Genomic DNA, 17,991 nt, shown 5'->3' on the forward strand with positions numbered 1-17,991 from the left:
CACACATACAAATGAAATCAGAATCAACAAGGACCTTTAAAACTTGGCCACATACAATAAAAAGAGCATTCCAGAGTGTATTTATGAATATAATATGGCAGAACATTATCATTACGTGATACGCACTGCAGTTTTTTTTTTTTTCTTTTTTTTTTTTTTTTTTTTTCAACTATTGTGGAGCTCTCACCCTAAAAGACATCTCTAGATTTTCCCCTCCCCATATGTCCATGCCTGAATCATAGGTGCCAATCTCTTCAAAATAAGTTCTGTCAATAGAGAACAGACCTCCTGCCATTGTGGGAGTTCTGTGGAAAAGATTCAAACAAAACTTCAGCATTAAACATGTTTTTTATATACATATATATGTATCAACCATCAATAGCTAGGTTAAGTGATGTGAACCACTGTAATCTGTGTAGGAGAATCCTTTATAGGGGTGTAATGATACATCAATAAGGATTGATAAATATCAATCAAATGACCTTGAATATAATGTATAGATATATATCCACAGAGGAGATTAAAATTAGAGAACAACCTATAATTTCCTAACTTTCAAGGTCACTGCTTAGTTCTATTTGAAGGTATTCTAACAGGAGTAGAAGGGCAGTTTTTTGTATTGTGAAGCAAAGTATAAAAACTTTTATTAGATATTTGAAAAAAGAACTCCGCTCAAAATAAGAGAACAGTTATAGATGCCTCCAAGTTATTGGTGTTAATCGGGCACTTGGTGCTAATTCCTTTATTATATGAAAAACCCTATTTAACTGCTTTAAATTTAACTGCTTGCAGAGATAGCAAGATGGCTCTAAGGTGACTGAAAAAAGGAAGTTGTCCAGATGAAGGCCAAAGGGATGACATGTTTAGAAAAACTATTAAAAAATTATCATTCCAAGTCTGTGATTTCTCACAGGTTTACAATGACAATAATTAATGCAAGACCCCCAGAAAGACCGCTCATCCACAGAAGACAAATGCATGAGAAGACATGATAATACAGAGACTCTCAATGGCGAATCAGTTCAACACTGCAGCTAAAAATGCTCGCCCGTTCAGTGCTAAACAGTGATGTTTAATCTATTTAACTATTAGATTTAACCATTAGACCTCTCTAATGATTAGGCCATGACTGCCCCTCATCTCTAAGATCAGAAACGGTCACAATTTTATCAGTGAACAAAAATACCACCAATCAGTTCTTATACCCAGTGCATTAATATAAATCAAAATGTTTTTATCAGTTCTGAAAATTGACAAAAAGAACCAAATCAAACAAATGAGATATATATCTATATATAGTGTCATTTATTTATTCAGGAAAATGTAATTGTGGAAAATGTAAGTGGCAAAAGTATGTGAATCTCTAAGATTAGCAGATAATTTAAAGGTAAAACTATAGTCCATCTGTTCAGGGGTGTTTTCAAACAGCGAGATGACTATCAGGTTTATTTAAAGAACAGGGATCTATCAAAGTCTAATCATGTTTGTGAAAGTGAATCATGGCAGGAACAAAGAAGATCTCTGAGGATCTCAGAAAAAGAGTTGTTGTTGCTCATCAGACTGGAAAAGTTTACAAAACAATCTCTAAAGAGTTTGGACTTCACAAATCCACAGTCAGACAGATTGTGTACTGTGACGAGTCGGCTGCCTCCCCCCTAACTATCATCGTCACCCCGTCAAGGAAATTCAAGACCATTGTTACACTACCTAGGAGTGGCTGACCAACAGAAATCAATCCAAAAACAAGACATGTAATAGTTTGCAAGGTTGTGAAGGACCCCAGGGTAACTTCTAAGCAACTAAAGGCCTTTCTCACACTGGCTAATGTTAATGTTCATGAGCTCACCATCAGTAGAACACTGAACAATGATAGTATGCATGGCAGAGTTGCAAGAAGAAAGCCACTTCTCTCCAAAAAGAACATCTGCAGTTTGCTAAAGATCATGTGGACAAGCCAGAGGACTACTGGAGAAAGGTTAGACGGACTGATGAAGCAAAAATAGAACTTTTTGGATTAAATGAGAAGCGTTATGTTTGAACAAAGAAAAAAACAGCATTCCAGCATAAGAACCTTATCCCATCTGTGAAACATGGTGGTGGTAGTATCATGGTTTGGGCCTGTTTTGCTGCATCTGGGCCAGGACGGCTTGCCAACATTGATGGAACAATGAATTCTGAATTATACCAGCAAATTCTAAAGAAAAATGTCAGGACTGTCCGAGAAGTTATTCTACCAAAGAATGGTTAAAGAAGAGCAATGTTAATGTTTTGGAATGGCCAAATCAAAGTCTATACATTAATCCAACTGAAATTCTGTGTAAGGACCTGAAGCAAGCAGTTCATAGTAGGAAACCCACCAACACTGTAAAAAACAATTTGTTGGGTCAACTTAAAATAATTTGTAACCTGGCTGCCTTGAAATTTTAAGTTCAGTCAACTCAAAAAAAGTTTGTTCAACTTGAAATGTTAAATTATACTAAGTGACAACTTAGATATTTGAGTTGAATCAACTAAAAATTAAAAGGCAGCTGGGTTACTTACCCATCTGTTAAGTTTAGCAAACACAAATATCTAAGTTGTTACATTTCAAGTTAAATAAACGTATTTTAGTTGACTGAACTTAAAATTTTAAGGCAGCCAGTTTACAAATTATTTTAAACTGACTCAACAAATTGTGTTTTTTATTTTTTACAGGGAACATCATTTGAATGATCACTTGAACATCAGTTGTTTTTTTTACACTGACAAATGCATTGGCTTTGCATTTCATGTTTAAAAAAGACAAATGAAAAGTAAAATTAGTTCAGTTTAAAACATCCCTTAAAAATTATCAGGCTAATGAAAGAACTGATTTAAACATTTAACAATATTAGATGCGAGATTCGCATCTTAATGATAATGTAACTGGCAGTGCTGCAGTGACAACAACTAAACCATTGTGCCGCCTACATCACATTCTGTCTGCTCAATTAACCAAGAAAAATCAGCCATTATGTAAAGGTTTTGAATTATTTGGAACAAAGCCTCTATGTCTTTAACACTGTAATGAACGGTGTATGTGTGTGAAAGAAACAATATAGCACAGAAGATTTCATGGTTCATTCTCAGTGCCATTTGTGAATAATTAACAGAATACTGTACATCATTTACATAAATAAAACTCATTTTATTACCTAACAGGAAGGGTTCTGTCTCCCTTGCGTCGGTCCATCTCTCTCTGTGGAACTGGATACCATCTGAAGTTGAGTTTCCAGTTGAATCCCCCATAGGTCATATCTGAGCCGGCCATGTACTCGAATGTCTCATCACTGATGACATCAATGATTGGACAGACCACAGCCCTCCTAGAATGACAAACAAAAATAACCCATTCACCTTCACACAAGTGTTGCAGTGGAAAACCGGGTATTTTGACAAGAATTACTTCTTTTTTATATTAAATTACAGCCATATACAAATAATCATTACAAACAAAACATGAGAAAGCTAAGAAAAAAAATGAAGGGAAAAAAGAGAATAGTTTAAACCTTCCCTCTCTGCCAAATAAAACACATGCTTTTTTGGTTTACTTTAAGACAGGGGCACAGCCATCACTTTAGAAATGAAGGGGTGAGAAAGTCTAGTGTAATACTATTTTTCCTGTTTTATTCTATTCTATTCTATTCTATTCTATTCTATTCTATTGTCACCCAAACCACTCTACTGCAAAAATCTAATTAAACTGAATTGACAATATTGTCACAGTAAGGAGACCTTATATTAATCGAACAATATCATGCAATAAACATTAACTGACAATTAGTTGAGTATTATTTACATTATTTACATTATATTCACAGAACTTAATAAAAACATGTTAATAAAAACTTAATAAAATAATAAAAAAAAATTGTGTAAAACACTGTGTCTGAAAACACAATTCTAAGCAACTAGGGATTGTGCACCCCTGTATAAATATGGCAAAACAGGCATCTAGTGGTGAAACAGTGGTATTGCATTGAATTTTTTAAAGAAAGAAAGAAAGAAAGAAAACTGATTTCTGCACTGATTTTTTGCTGCTTTGAGCTCATTGTTACTTTTCTGAATACGTCATGTCTAGATTATGTTTATTTTGTCTCACTGAATTTGAAAGATTTATCTACCTGTTTCTGAGGAGTGCTACTGTAAAAAAGAACGTGGGTACAATTTTCGGTTAGGTGGCAATAGTAGTACCAATGGTATTTTGTGTGCTAATTAAAGAGAGGTAAAGTGTTTTTCAGATTATTGTTTACCTTGTAAAGCTGCAAATCTTTATGAGAGATGTCATTACGGTGCTCAGGGACATGTGTTGTTCGAAACTGTGCTCCCACATCGTTAGAAAGTTTGGATCACTAAATCTTGAATGACTTAACTAGTAATGTGACATTTGAACCGAGGCATCAGAGCTTGTGTTAAGGGGTGTGCCAGATGAAGCCTCGATTCGAGGCTTGTGTTGTTAATGTAGAAATCAAGAAACCAGTGACAACTGAAGCCTCACTTTCTCTCCAGTCCCATGCGAGATTCACTGTCAGTTCAAACCCCCAGATCTTACTCATTCATTTAGATTTTTTAAATACCCAGTCATATAAGTAATATTAAAAATACAAATTATTTCAGAAAAAATAAATATTTGCCATATGAACTTCATGTGTACATTATTCTTCTATTACATCATATAGATATATTTATATATAACAGTTTGAGTAAATTAATTTATCGGAGACAGAAATTCAACAAAAATACACACTGTTAGACTTACATTTGTGCACGTAACATAAGTCAATCTGTGAAATGTGTGGTGCATGTTTCGTCCAACGGTGTTTCTTTCACATGCTTCTGGCTGCTTTATTTATTATTCTTGCACTGTTTTCAACACACCTAAAGCTTTGAATCTTTTCCTGAAACATCTCGCTGTTTTACGAGGCTTCATTTGCCCGTCACTACTGACAGCTGTTGAATAAATGAGTGTTACGTCCCGCTTGTTTACTTCGAACCGGAAGACGCTCCCACTTCTGACGCAAGGGCTCATGGGGCGTAGGAAACTTGTGGATACGTACAGTGAAAATGTCAACATGAACAAACTTGTCCAATGAAAAAGTGGTGGGGTGGGGGGACAAATCAAATTGTCATACCATCCTAAGATCCTGGATTCGGGTGAATTTCAGGTTTAAATGAGAAGCTTTAGCTAGTTAATACACTTACAACTCATTTAACTCTATAACGGCCCAAAATGGCTGTGCATCAGGTGAACTTGTCTGGGTTTATTTTGCAGTAATGCCCAGTGGAAAATAGAAACAGTCCACAATGTAGCTCATGCTTCCAGAATGTTAATTGGATAAACACCTCCAGCTTCAGCACCACTAGACAATTCTGATCAATACAAACTCAATACATGGACTGCATAATGCTATACACATCTAAATGACCAACGTATCCCTTACTGCTCCTTGATTCAGCCAGATGGGGAAATAAAAATCCTTAAAGCATGCACCACAAAGCACATACTCTCACAGATATAGGTTTCCTGTATCAAAGCACAGATGCACCTGAGCATGAGGCAGACTGAGACTAAGAACATAAGTGTGCTTGTAAGAGTAACAAGATATTCTTAGTAATGTAATTCCCAATCTGTGTTCTGTACCTGAATCTGTGTGAACGTAATAAAGATCCCTTTACAAATGGAGGACACGTCACACTTACTGACGGATAACAGGATTATACTTTGAGGAACCATGAACCAAAGCAGCTGGAAAAGTAAGCATTCAAAGCAATGTATAAGCAGTAGAGGAAGTTTATTAAGTCGAAAACTGGCTTTAATTTAACAGTGCATAAATGTTTCTGCAGAGTTTCACCTAAACATCCCAAAATTTACCCAAACACTTTCACAATTTTTGCTACATTAAATCACAGATAACATCACCACTGCATGTGTAAGTATCTTGGTAGTGATGCAGTTTTGTTAACCTGGAGTGCAAAATGGCTTAAAATAATATAAAATTAGACAAAACAATTTTTTAAAAAAGCTAAAATAGCTAAAAAAAAAAAAAAAAAAAAAAAAAAAAAAAAAATCAAGATGCAAGCTGACATCAGATTTTTCTTGTAATTCATTCCCTCAACTACTTCCATTTTAAATTTACATAAATTAAAAAAAATACTATAACACTATAATCCCAAATGACTGAAAAAGTCAAGTAAATAAAATAAATCATAATAAAAATGTGTAAACTCTGGAAATGGGACTGAATTACTTACAATTGCTGAAACATTAATTCATGCGTTTATGACCTCACGGTTAGATTATTGTAATGCTTTATTGGGTGGTTGTTCTGCTCGCTTAATAAACAAACTCCAGCTGGTCCAAAATGCAGCAGCTAGAGTTCTTACTAGAACCAAAAAGTATGATCATATTAGCCCGGTTCTGTCTACACTGCACTGGCTCCCTATTAAACATCGTATAGATTTTAAAATCTTGCTAATTACTTATAAAGCCCTGAATGGTTTAGCTCCCCAGTACCTGAGTGAGCTCTTATCGCATTATAGTCCCTCACGTCCACTGCGTTCTCAAAACTCTGGCAATTTGATAATACCGAGAATATCAAAATCAACCGCGGGGCGGCAGATCTTTTTCTTATTTAGCACCCAAACTCTGGAACAATCTACCCTACAATGTTCGGGACGCAGACACACTCTGTCAGTTTAAATCTAGATTAAAGACACATCTCTTTAACCTTGCTTACACATAACAAATCCACATTCTTATAATTCAAATCCGTTAAAGGATTGTTAGGCTGCACTAATTAGGTCAACCGGAACCGGGAACACTTCCCATAACACCCGATGTACTCGGTGCATCGTCAGAAGAATGGCATCTACGCTAATATTAGTCTGTTTCTCTCTTATTCCGAGGTCACATTAACCACCAGATCCAGTCCGTATCCAGATCAGATGGTCACTGCAGTCCCCCGGATCCAGTCCGAACCCAGCCCAGACGGTGGATCAGCACCTAGAGACGACCTCTACAGCCCTGAATGTCAGCGGAGTCCACATCAACTAGATGAGCCCCAGAGACGGATCCACATTAAAGACCACATCACCTAGACGGCTGTCGGCACAAGACCACGGGAACTTTGGCCAGAGGAGAACTGGCCCCCGACTGAGCCTGGTTTCTCCCAAGGTTTTTTTCTCCATTTGTCACCGATGGAGTTTTGGTTCCTTGCCGCTGTCGCCTCTGGCTTGCTTAGTTGGGGACACTTTCTCTTAACACAATATTGCATTTTATTTTATTGTTTTTGATTAACTACCTTTACCTATAATGTGAGTGTTTAATGTTGCCTTTGGTTTGCCTTGATGTACTGTTTCCTATTTAATACTGTACAGCCGCCTTGTCACAATTCTGTATTGTTAAAGGCGGTATATAAATAAAGGTGACTTGACTTGACTTGACAATTATTTTAATATATGGCCAATTCTTGTATAAATAAAATCATAATGCCAGTCTTAGAATATTGTCTTTGACAATAGGGGGCCTTGGAGTCAAAAAGGCAGAACCACTGATCCACAGTATATTTTTTCTGTTATTAACTATATTTAGTTCTTCTTATGGTAAATACTATGAGAAAGGAAATGCAAAAATAAGATGTCTTGTAAACATTCTCAAGTCTATAAAATATATAGTTCGGGGCTCAGGAATATATTGTGTACACACAGTCAAGCACACTCACCTGTCCTCTTTGATGCGGGCCAGCAGTGGCTCTAGCCACCCTATAGTGCACTCACAGTGGGCATCCAGGAAGGTGATGACCTGTCCCCGTGTAGCGGCCGCCCCTCTTAGCCGTGCTCGAATCAAACCGGATCGCTGTTCCATCCTCAAAATTCGCACTGGAACCTCCAGAGTCGCAACATAATCCTCTAGTTTTTTCTTTAGAAAATCTGCAATTAATCAATTAACCAATCAGTAAAAGCAGGGGTCATCTACACAGATGAGATTATGGTGGCCAGCTTCATATTATTATATTATTTTAATGTTTTCCCACTCTGGTCTCTGAAAATCTGAAAGTCATTTATGGACTAAAAAAAACTTATGAGAAAATATATTGCCAAGATTAACATGAGACTGGAGATATTTTGCTATTAACAGGTATTGTGATACTGAAGGAATAACACAACATGGAAAGTAATTAAAATGATCAGTTATTGAAATTATTTGATTAGGACCTCTTTCGCTGGCATCATCCACCAGCAGTATCTCGAGCAGCAGGTGCCTGGGCGAGCGGTTTATTGCGCTGTGTATGGTTCTTAGAAGTGTACTCCATGCTTCGTTATGAAACACAATCACAATGCTGGTGTTTGGAAGGTCGTCAGGGTATGTCTTCGTTTTACAGCTAAGGAACACATAAAAACAGAATTTGTATGATAAAATTTGTAAAAAAAAAAATTATTTTTGCTTTGCAGAGAACCATGATGTTAATGTTTATTATATCGTAATATCTTAATAACATATAGTCACATTTAGCAAATTAGAGCTGGACAATAATATAAATTACATAACACTATGAACAATCAAGAGATTTGATAGTTTGTTAACTGGATGTACCATATATCTAATTTTAAATATATCACTAAGCGATAACAGTGCACATTCTGCAACAACATTAATGATCAAGTAGTCGAAATGCTATATGGTATATATGGCTTATTGTGGGTGTTCTGTATGTATGCGGGTGATTGAAAACACCATTATGGCCTCATTTTGTGCACTGTTTTCAAGGCACATTTGTCCCAATTTGCAAAGATCATCAATACAACATTCAATAACTGTTGAACTCTGATACTGATTCAACACTGATTTCTGTCCATTACTTTCAAATATTGATTGAACCACACAAGCATAAAATCAACTCTTCAGCAATGATATTCTTCTTGATTAAAACTTGAAGCAGACAGTCTTTTTATAAATCAGTCTATTTCTTATTATTTAGAACCATACAAATACTTTTTTAAAGATTTTTTGCCTTTATTAGGACAGATCAGAACTGACAGACTGACAGGAACTGAAGTGGGAGAGAGAGATAGGGGACGGGATTAGGAAAGGTCCTCGTGTCAGGATTGAACACGGGACACGCGTTGCCCACAAGGCTACTGGCACCGACAGCCATACAAATACTTGATACACACAGACAAGAAGAAAATTTGGGGACACACACCAGCTTCTATCAAATTCCAGTCAAATAATCCATTAAATTAAAAAATGAGTATGCATCTCCTTTAGTGGACATCCTAACATATCCTCTAATAGGACCAACGAGCAGCCAATCAAATTTCAGTGCTTAAAAATGGACAATCCTAATGACTGTTTTGCGGATTATGTGAAACTTAGCATGTGTACCCATTTTTGTGAAAATCTTTATCTTGAGGTGATATTTATTTTATCAGTGGCTAGCAGCTGAATGTCACTAGGAGATCCTAAATAAAGCATGAAGCTGCACTGAAGATAGAGTGAGCTGAAAAAACAGAGAATGGCAGAGGGAATGAAAAGAGATAGGGGGGATCAATGAGCAGCAGAGAAGGAGGTTTATAGCTCTGCTTCTCTTTGTGTGTACAGACAGGATGAGGGCAAAAGGGCACAAACTGGAGGCACATTACAGATGACGGCATGCTGCATCTCACTATGAATATCACCCAACTGAGAGCCACAGGAGATTTCTGCTATAAACAGTGAGTGAATGGTACAAATAATAGCGCTGATGGGTTTTTACAGCAATATTACACCAATGTTGTTTCTCTGGGAGACAAATTTATTTAATCTCACCCCAAATTGTTCTATTTTTTAATCTATCTATCTATCTGTCTATCTATCTATCTGTCTGTCTATCTAAAATACTCCTTAGTAGTGTTTGCAGTAGGGAAACACCACTAATACTATTGCTCATAGCTGTGGTTAGTGATTTGAAAAAAAAAAAACCAAAACTCCAAAGTATTAAGCTTAAGCATGTAACTGTGATATATGTACATAAATGTTTCCCTAAATCATGCAGCTTGTTGGCTACTTTTGTAACTGACATTTTTAACAGTTTTGTCATCCAGGTCATATCATTGATTTTGCCTGGTGGATCAAAAATGGTAAAAATATTTCATAGATTTAAATTAAAGATTTAAAATACTGAGTCATACTATATGTAAATACCAGGATATCTGGACTTGGAGGTGGGGTCTTTACCACCTACAGTACTTACCATCTATAACACACAAGCAACACATTCAGGAAATCTAGTTGCTTTTATAGTGGAGTTAACTGAAGCATTTAACTGTCACACAAACCATTTCCTCAAGGCTTTAAAACTGCCTCAAAGCATTCAGCATTAAAACAAATTAGAAGACATGGAAGGAAATACCAGGTTTTTGGTAAAATGCAAAGTAACTGTTTCTTCCAAGAGAAACACATCAGTGAATGCAGGGAGGGAAGAAACGGGTTATGGCCTTCAGTGTGCTGAATGGTGGCATAACTCAAACACACCAGATGAATGTGGCATGTTTTGCTCTAACCGCTCTCTGGGATTTCATTATGTAACTCGAATGGCTCTATAGATTGCATAAACAAAGACCTTATTCTCTGAGACAGTAACTAAAGAGTATGTTTTAATCTTTACCACCTATTCTTGTGAAATTTTATTTAAAATACAATTCATTTCAGTCTAAATTCTCATTAATGGACAGACAGACAAATGCTTTCCATATTTTAAATGGATGTATTGACCGGAGAATAAATCCAGACTTTCATGTTTTTCCTTATTCTGTCATCTCACAATAAAACTTGTGCTGGGCTTGTGCATTTGTGATTGATACTCGTCTGTAATACATTAGCTCAACTAAGAACAACACTCAACTAACACCAACACAACTAACAAATTGTCAGTTCATAGTCTTGCCCTTCTCCTAGAGAAATTGCTACAGTAGCTTTCAAACATGTCTGTAAAAACCACAAAACTTGTACCACTGCAACGACAAATACCATACTGCATTCATAAGAGTCAGAAAATATAAACTTTGTGTGTGTGGGTGTATGTGTGTTTGTGTTCTTCAACCTTCTTTAGCCTGCTGCTTTTACTGTGGATACGATGCAAACTAAATCACTTTCTAGACAGAATAGCAGCTTGTAAAACAATACCTTGCATTTATCATAACATCTGTGAAGTTGAAATGACATTCATAAGGCCCTGATATATAAGCACAAGTATTTTCAGTATTAAGTATTTATGTAACAGGTGTGACATAATTTTAAACAAAATCTGGCTACAGCAAAGTTTGTCTGGAGTTCTTTTTACCGGTTCAAAACAGCTGACCAGCACACTTTTACAGAAACACCTTTAGCAAGCATGTAAAAAAAAAAAAAAAAAAAAGTCTGTGATCCATTGGGCTCCTGAGAGGTAAAAAAAAAAAATCAGCTAAAAATTGCATTTTTACTGAAACTGGTCCTTGAGGCACATTTATTTCCCATGAGAACAGGGATTCTCATGTGAAAATTTAAGTTTCTAATTTAAACAGAGTAATGGGGCTGATGGAAAATTTAACCATTAATTTCTAACCACACATGATATTTATCCCATAAATACAGAAAATGCTAGCCACAGAACCATTAGTACTTTGTTTTAGTTTTCTCTATGAGGATAACAAATTATTGCTTAAATAAAAAAAGTATATTTTGTTTGTGTTTCTTATTGTCTTTCTAATAAATGCTTATGTGTTGTTGAGATTGCCGTGGCTGCTGATTGGATCCTGTGAATAGTGTCATTAATGTGATCATGGAGCATCTGTCTAAACAGAAATACACACACACTCACCCGTCCAGCCTGACATCTGGTAGACTCCTGTTGAGTGCAATCATGTCACTGGCCATCAGGTTGAACTGATTGATTTTAAAGAGCTCTTTCATCTTCTCCTGCTCTTCTTTGGGAATTATCACAGCCTTCCCCATTTCTCCTGGAGCCTCATGGGTGCGGGACATCACCGCTGGAACACAGAAAGCAGGATGACACTCAGTGCAGAGTATTTATAACAATTGCATAGTACTCTTTTTAAACCATGCACCCATATATTTATTACAAACACTTTCTCTCATTTCGGTTTGTTAGAAAAGTGTCAGCTTTGACATCAAAAAAGGTGTAATGTGCAATTCTATTTCAGCTGACGTTACAAACCCTTCTCCAACCACCTGTCATACAGACATTCATTTTCAGCCATTTGATTAATTCCAAGTGTATAAAATGTTAAAAATTCCCAATGTATTAAAATGTAATTATTTCTTGTTGAGCAACCTGTTTCACTTGGAAGTTAATATTTGCAATTTACTTCACATATGGAAATGAGACTGGTTGCATGTTGAATTAAGTATTAATTAAATTAAAATTACTATACTATAAATGAATATGAATAAATGAATTATGAATATATAAATAATCTTAAGATGAATAATAATAATAATAATAATAATAATAATAATAATAAAACAAATTAAAATGAAGGTCTGAAAAGCACTACAACACACTGCCCATTTGACTGATATACCTGTTGTCACGGTTGGGTGTGGCAAGGAAACGCACAAAGACGAGATTAACACTAACAGGAATCTTTAATCAAATCCAAACTGGTAATTCCAACAAGGGCAGGAGAACACACAACCAAAATAACCTTGAGATCAGACCACAGAAACAGAACTGAGAACAACTTATAAAGGGTGGTGATTAAGACACAGACAGGTGGAGCAAATTAACTAATCAGGACAAAATGAGGACAGGAAGAACCAAATATGGGCACAACGGGAAAAACAAACATAAACAGTCCAAATGGCACACAGATCTCTGACACCTGTGTGGTGTTGTTTGAACTAAAGACAAAAGAGATTTTCAGCTGCAGCAAAAACCCGTGTAAACTGGCAGCAGTGTTCTGAACCATTGATCCATGTTATAGGATCTGTCAGCACAGACACTTTCTGTCCTTGGAATTTGACTTAACACTGTTATCAAACAGATACTACAAAGACAGCAAGCAAATAAAGATGAACACTGTCAGGCAAAAACACAATCAACATTTTTTAATCATAAGTTGTTTTACTCCTCATCAGTAAATGTAACGTTAGTAATCCTCATCTGAAACAATTTATAACTGACATAGAAAGAAAGGACTGTGAAGTCTCATATTTGTAATAATAGTCCAAAAATCTTTTGTTGTGTCATAGGTTCAAGGTGAGCAAAAATATGCAATTTGATGGCAATGCTGATATATATATATTTTTTAAACATAATACAGTTGGCTTTATAGGGTTAAGCCTACATTTGCCCTATCGTACTAATGATGCACTTCTAAAATACTAAAGTAGCACACGTCTACAAGGACTCATCTCAAGGACTTTCAAGCTTCTACAGACTGCCAGTTTAGGAAATAACATTTATAAAAATAAACGAAAGAACAAATTAATCATTTAAATCACCAACAGATAAGATTTCTTGAAGAAAATGTAACTGATTTTGCCCTTGCAAAACTCACCATCACAATGCTAGGATGGGATCTAAGAGACTTTTATTATATAACATTATTAGAGATTGTTCTCCGTCCCCTATATTTATTACCGTCTCCCTCTATAAACCTACAGTCTGAGTTCTCCCAGAGCCATAGGATCATCTGCAGCTGACAAGGTTAAGAGGGTTCAATTCAAACCTCTCACAGCCAACCACAGGCCACATTAATGGCTTGTTTGATTTGATGGGTTTCTCTGTTATGAGGTCAGGGTGAACCTAGTTTTGCGAGAGCAAGTTTAGGCAAGATTACCCTGCTTTATGCATACTGACTGAGAACTGCACATGATATAGTGTGCAGCAAAACACACCAACATATGAGGGAGTGCTGTGACTGCAGTATGACAAAGAGCAACTCATCAAGGTCTCTGACAATAACGGCAAAATTGAAACTCTGCAACACTGCTTCTTAACGTCTCTCTTCAACCTTCACAGTATTTCAAAGCAGAACACCGGGGGATTTGATATACCCTCATACACTGCTGTCTTACTTAGCTGCTTAGTCCAAAAATAGCATCCATTTGGGCACAAGGACAGCCCATAATATCATGTCATTGAAATAAATCTGGAAGCATTGTCCCATTATGGACACTCGCTCCGCTCCAAAACCTACTGAGCTGCCTCTGTAAGCAGTATTTTAAGGCATCAGTCACAATCCCAATGCAACAGCCACCATGTTTTGGACAAATTTCAAGGCAGCAATGCTTGAAGACAATGTGTACTGCATCATGTTATTAATAATACTGCTACCAATAATAGTAATTATAAATTGATCTAAGATATCAGATATAGTGGAAGAAAGTTCCAAGTCAATAAGCTATTAAGGTTAAGATTGAGTTAAGGCTGGAAAACACTAGATGAATGGACACATATTATAAAACACTAAACATCAAACACTTTCTGAATTTGCATAATTTATAGGAGGACAGCATTTAAATAAATCACACAAGGTGACTGTGCCATTATTTAATGCCCCAAAAAGACATAGTTCACCCAAAAATGAAAATTCTGTCATTAATTACTCACCCTCACATCGTTGTTAACCATTCTCTTCCGTGTCATTCTTCAGCGTGCATTCATGAGATTACCACGACGAATACATGTGGTGCTATTGACGCAGGAGCCGGCATTTTGACGTAGAACCCGGATTCGCTGCACCTTGTTTACAAGCAGAGGAATGCACAGGCATGCATCGTGGTACTCTCGTAAACAAGCAGCAATATTATTTTTGTTTTCTTTACGCATAAAAAGTATTCTCTTAGCTTCATAACATTACGGTTCAACCATTGATGTCACATGGACTATTTTACCAATGTCCTTACTGCCTTTTTTGGCCTTAAATGTGTCACTTATTTTGCTGTCTATGCAGGGTCAGAAAGCTCTTGGATTTCATCAAAAATATCACATAATTTGTGCTCTGAAGATGAACAAAGGTCTTATGGGTTCCGAATGCCATGAGGTCTAAGACTTTACATATCATACATTACATGTTTTTTTGTGAAATCTCAGACTGTGCAAAATCTGCACAGTCTGAGAAATAACTTTGAGCAACTAGCACTGACTCCTCCAAACTGCAAATCACGGCAAAAGTCTTGGCAAAAGTTGCATAGCGTATTCCAGCCTTTAGGAAGCTGCCTTAGAAAGGAACTGCAGATAGGCAGCTCATTACGTTTTGGAACGGAGTCTAACGGAACCATCTTTTAAAAGAGATTCCCTGCAGTTATTCATAAAGATGTATAAAAGAGCATTACATAATTGATGTCCACTAAGTACCATTTCTTTTGTTTTATTAGAATGTAAAGCTGTGTTGAATCATCAGTTTAAAATGCAGTCTGGGAAGAGGGTGATGTATACTTAATGATGTGGCAATTAAGACAGAGAAGCAACAATTCTCCATTGCATTACTGCATTGATCCCAGTACGGTATTTATTTAGCAAAACACTCCATATTGAAAGTAGCCTCTTTGCTCTCTTTAAGGCTGCTGTTAAGTGATACATCTACTACAGTCATTCAGCGAGAGAACAACAGAACAATTGGCTGCATAGTAAAGCTAAAAATAACCCAAAGCCCAAAAACAGACTACAAGCCAAATGATCTTTCCTAGATAGGATATTTGAAGATCTGTCTCCAATAGATAGAATTCTGCATATGCAAGAAGTGTGGTGCTACACAGCAGGAGTGCAGGTCCAAGAAGACTGAATCTATTTTTGCTACACAAAGCAAAACCTTGCCAGATTCACATTCATCTATTTTTGATAAAACTAAACACACTTTTGTCTCCACTGACTTGATGTTATACTTGTCGCACAATGTGCAAGAAGCAATGTAATATAATTTTGCCGAAATGATGCCACAGGCACACTGTCCTCATGAGCTTGGGTTGCTGTTTTGTCTTTGCATCAACTAGAACATCCACATAACCAGCTGAAAACACTCAAGACACCTTAGCAACCTCACATTTTGTAGTGATGTTAGGGGCATGTCCCTACCAATATCCACCGACTACTGACATCCGTAGCAATAATAAGAAAAAAATGTATATGTTGTTGTAATTTTGGTGGCATCTGAAGTTAAAGTAAATATGCAAGAAAACTGCCCTCTTTTAAAGAAGTGCATTGTTGAAATAAATGTATGAAGTAAACTGGTAGCTGGAATATCCATAAAATGTATGTGCATTGTTTACCTACGCACATCAAAGTTGAGTTCAACAGTAGGGTGCTGGGCGAGTTTTCTTTGAGAATCTTCATTGGTCCATTACATTTTTAATATTAAAATAAAGTGATGTACAGCATCATTAAGAAGCCCCCACTCCAATCGTTCTGTCTGTAAGTGCTCTCCATACATTATGTATATGTACTCTGATGCTGATGTATGAGAGATTTTGACTATTGCCTTATAAAATTCAAGTTAAATCTCTTTTAAACATGACTTCCTCTCATCATTAGTCACCTTGGTAGTACCTTATATAGTCCTGTTCCATGATACATACTATGTACTTATTATAACTATTACAATAATTAGGTAATTACTAGGTACTAACCCTGTACCTACCCCTAAACCTAATCTTAACCTGTGTAGTTACCTTTTATTATCCAGTACTTTTTTTGGCAGAGCTGGGTAGATTACTAACAAATTGTAATCCATTACTGATTCCAAATTATGTGACACGAATTGCAATCAGTAACGTAATCCACTACATTACACATTTTAGGTTATATGTAGATTACTGTTAGATTACTTTTGACCTAACTTGTTTTCTCACATTGATTTAAACAAGATAATCTCATTACCATAATGATGCAAAGAGTGAGAAAACATATTCCTTTCATCGTAATTAACAACATGAAGTGCATTAAACTTTATATTAAATCTAGGTTTCCCAAACTGGGGTTAGAAAAGGAGTTGCAGGGGATTTTTGAGTTTAAACAAGTAATTAAGTCATAAATGTAAAATTAAAATAAATCATTTAAAAATAACAATTAAAATAATACACTAAAAATATGAAAAAAAAAAAAAAAGTTTACCTGCAAGCCTTATGACCATTAGCCAATGTCAGAAAACCATGAATATGCTAATGTGATATTTAATTATTAAAACATTATTTTAAAATCTTAGAGGTATTTAAAGGAGTCATTGATTATGATTTAACTTTTTTTAACTCTAGTAAGCGTGTAATGTTGCTGTATAATGTATAATACCACATAATAATACATGGTTAAATAACCTACTGAGTGATAATTCAAATAAAAATGAACGTGTTTCATCAGTAGTTGATGCGATGTTGAAACACTTCTTAAACCCATTGATCAAATGCTGTGTCACCACCTGAATAATGACAAAACTGGACTTTCTGACTGTATATAAGCAGCAGCCTATTTTAGAAAGTAAAATTTTAAGATAAAAAAGAGGAATTAGAGAGAAATTATGAATAATTTATTGTTATTGTGTAAATAATAAGTAATCATGTAATCAATAAAAAAGTAACTGTAGTCTGATTAAAAGTATTTTAAAATGTAACTAATCAGTTACAACCCAGCTCTGTTTTTTTGGGTAAGTACACTATAAACACACTAAGTAAAATAAAGTGTAATTACAAAACTGATTAATTTAGGTCAAATTTTTATTATTATTATTGCTTTTATAGATATTTCATCATATGAACTACAGAAAGCTACATTGCAATTTTGCAGTGTAACTGTCTGTAATTACTGTCTGTTAATCATACTGATAAATGATTTGTGTGTTGGATTTAGGATGTGTGTTGGAATAAAGCATTTAGATGACATAAAACTGGGGTCAGACGACTGTCATAAATACAAAAATGAGACTGCTTTTATGTCCCCACCAGAATCAAACCTATGCTTATGCCTTCTGAATTGTGAAATATTATTACTGTAAATATTG

The 17,991-nt window shown here is 35.7% G+C and overlaps 1 protein-coding gene across 2 annotated transcripts in view; it reads right to left on the reverse strand.

Moving 5' to 3' along the window:
• The window catches only part of galnt13 (UDP-N-acetyl-alpha-D-galactosamine:polypeptide N-acetylgalactosaminyltransferase 13), a 53,081-nt gene that overhangs the window by 26,532 nt on the left and 8,558 nt on the right, over positions 1-17,991 (reverse strand). For both annotated transcript variants that reach the window (XM_051119262.1, XM_051119263.1), the window contains exons 3-7: positions 11,856-12,024; positions 8,233-8,399; positions 7,740-7,947; positions 3,174-3,344; positions 188-305 (exon numbers count right to left, since the gene is read on the reverse strand). In XM_051119262.1, coding sequence (XP_050975219.1) covers positions 188-305; positions 3,174-3,344; positions 7,740-7,947; positions 8,233-8,399; positions 11,856-12,024 — 833 coding nt within the window. The remainder of the gene's footprint in view (positions 1-187; positions 306-3,173; positions 3,345-7,739; positions 7,948-8,232; positions 8,400-11,855; positions 12,025-17,991) is intronic.

Source organism: Labeo rohita, chromosome 9 (assembly GCF_022985175.1).
Source record: "Labeo rohita strain BAU-BD-2019 chromosome 9, IGBB_LRoh.1.0, whole genome shotgun sequence".
NCBI lineage: Eukaryota > Metazoa > Chordata > Actinopteri > Cypriniformes > Cyprinidae > Labeo > Labeo rohita.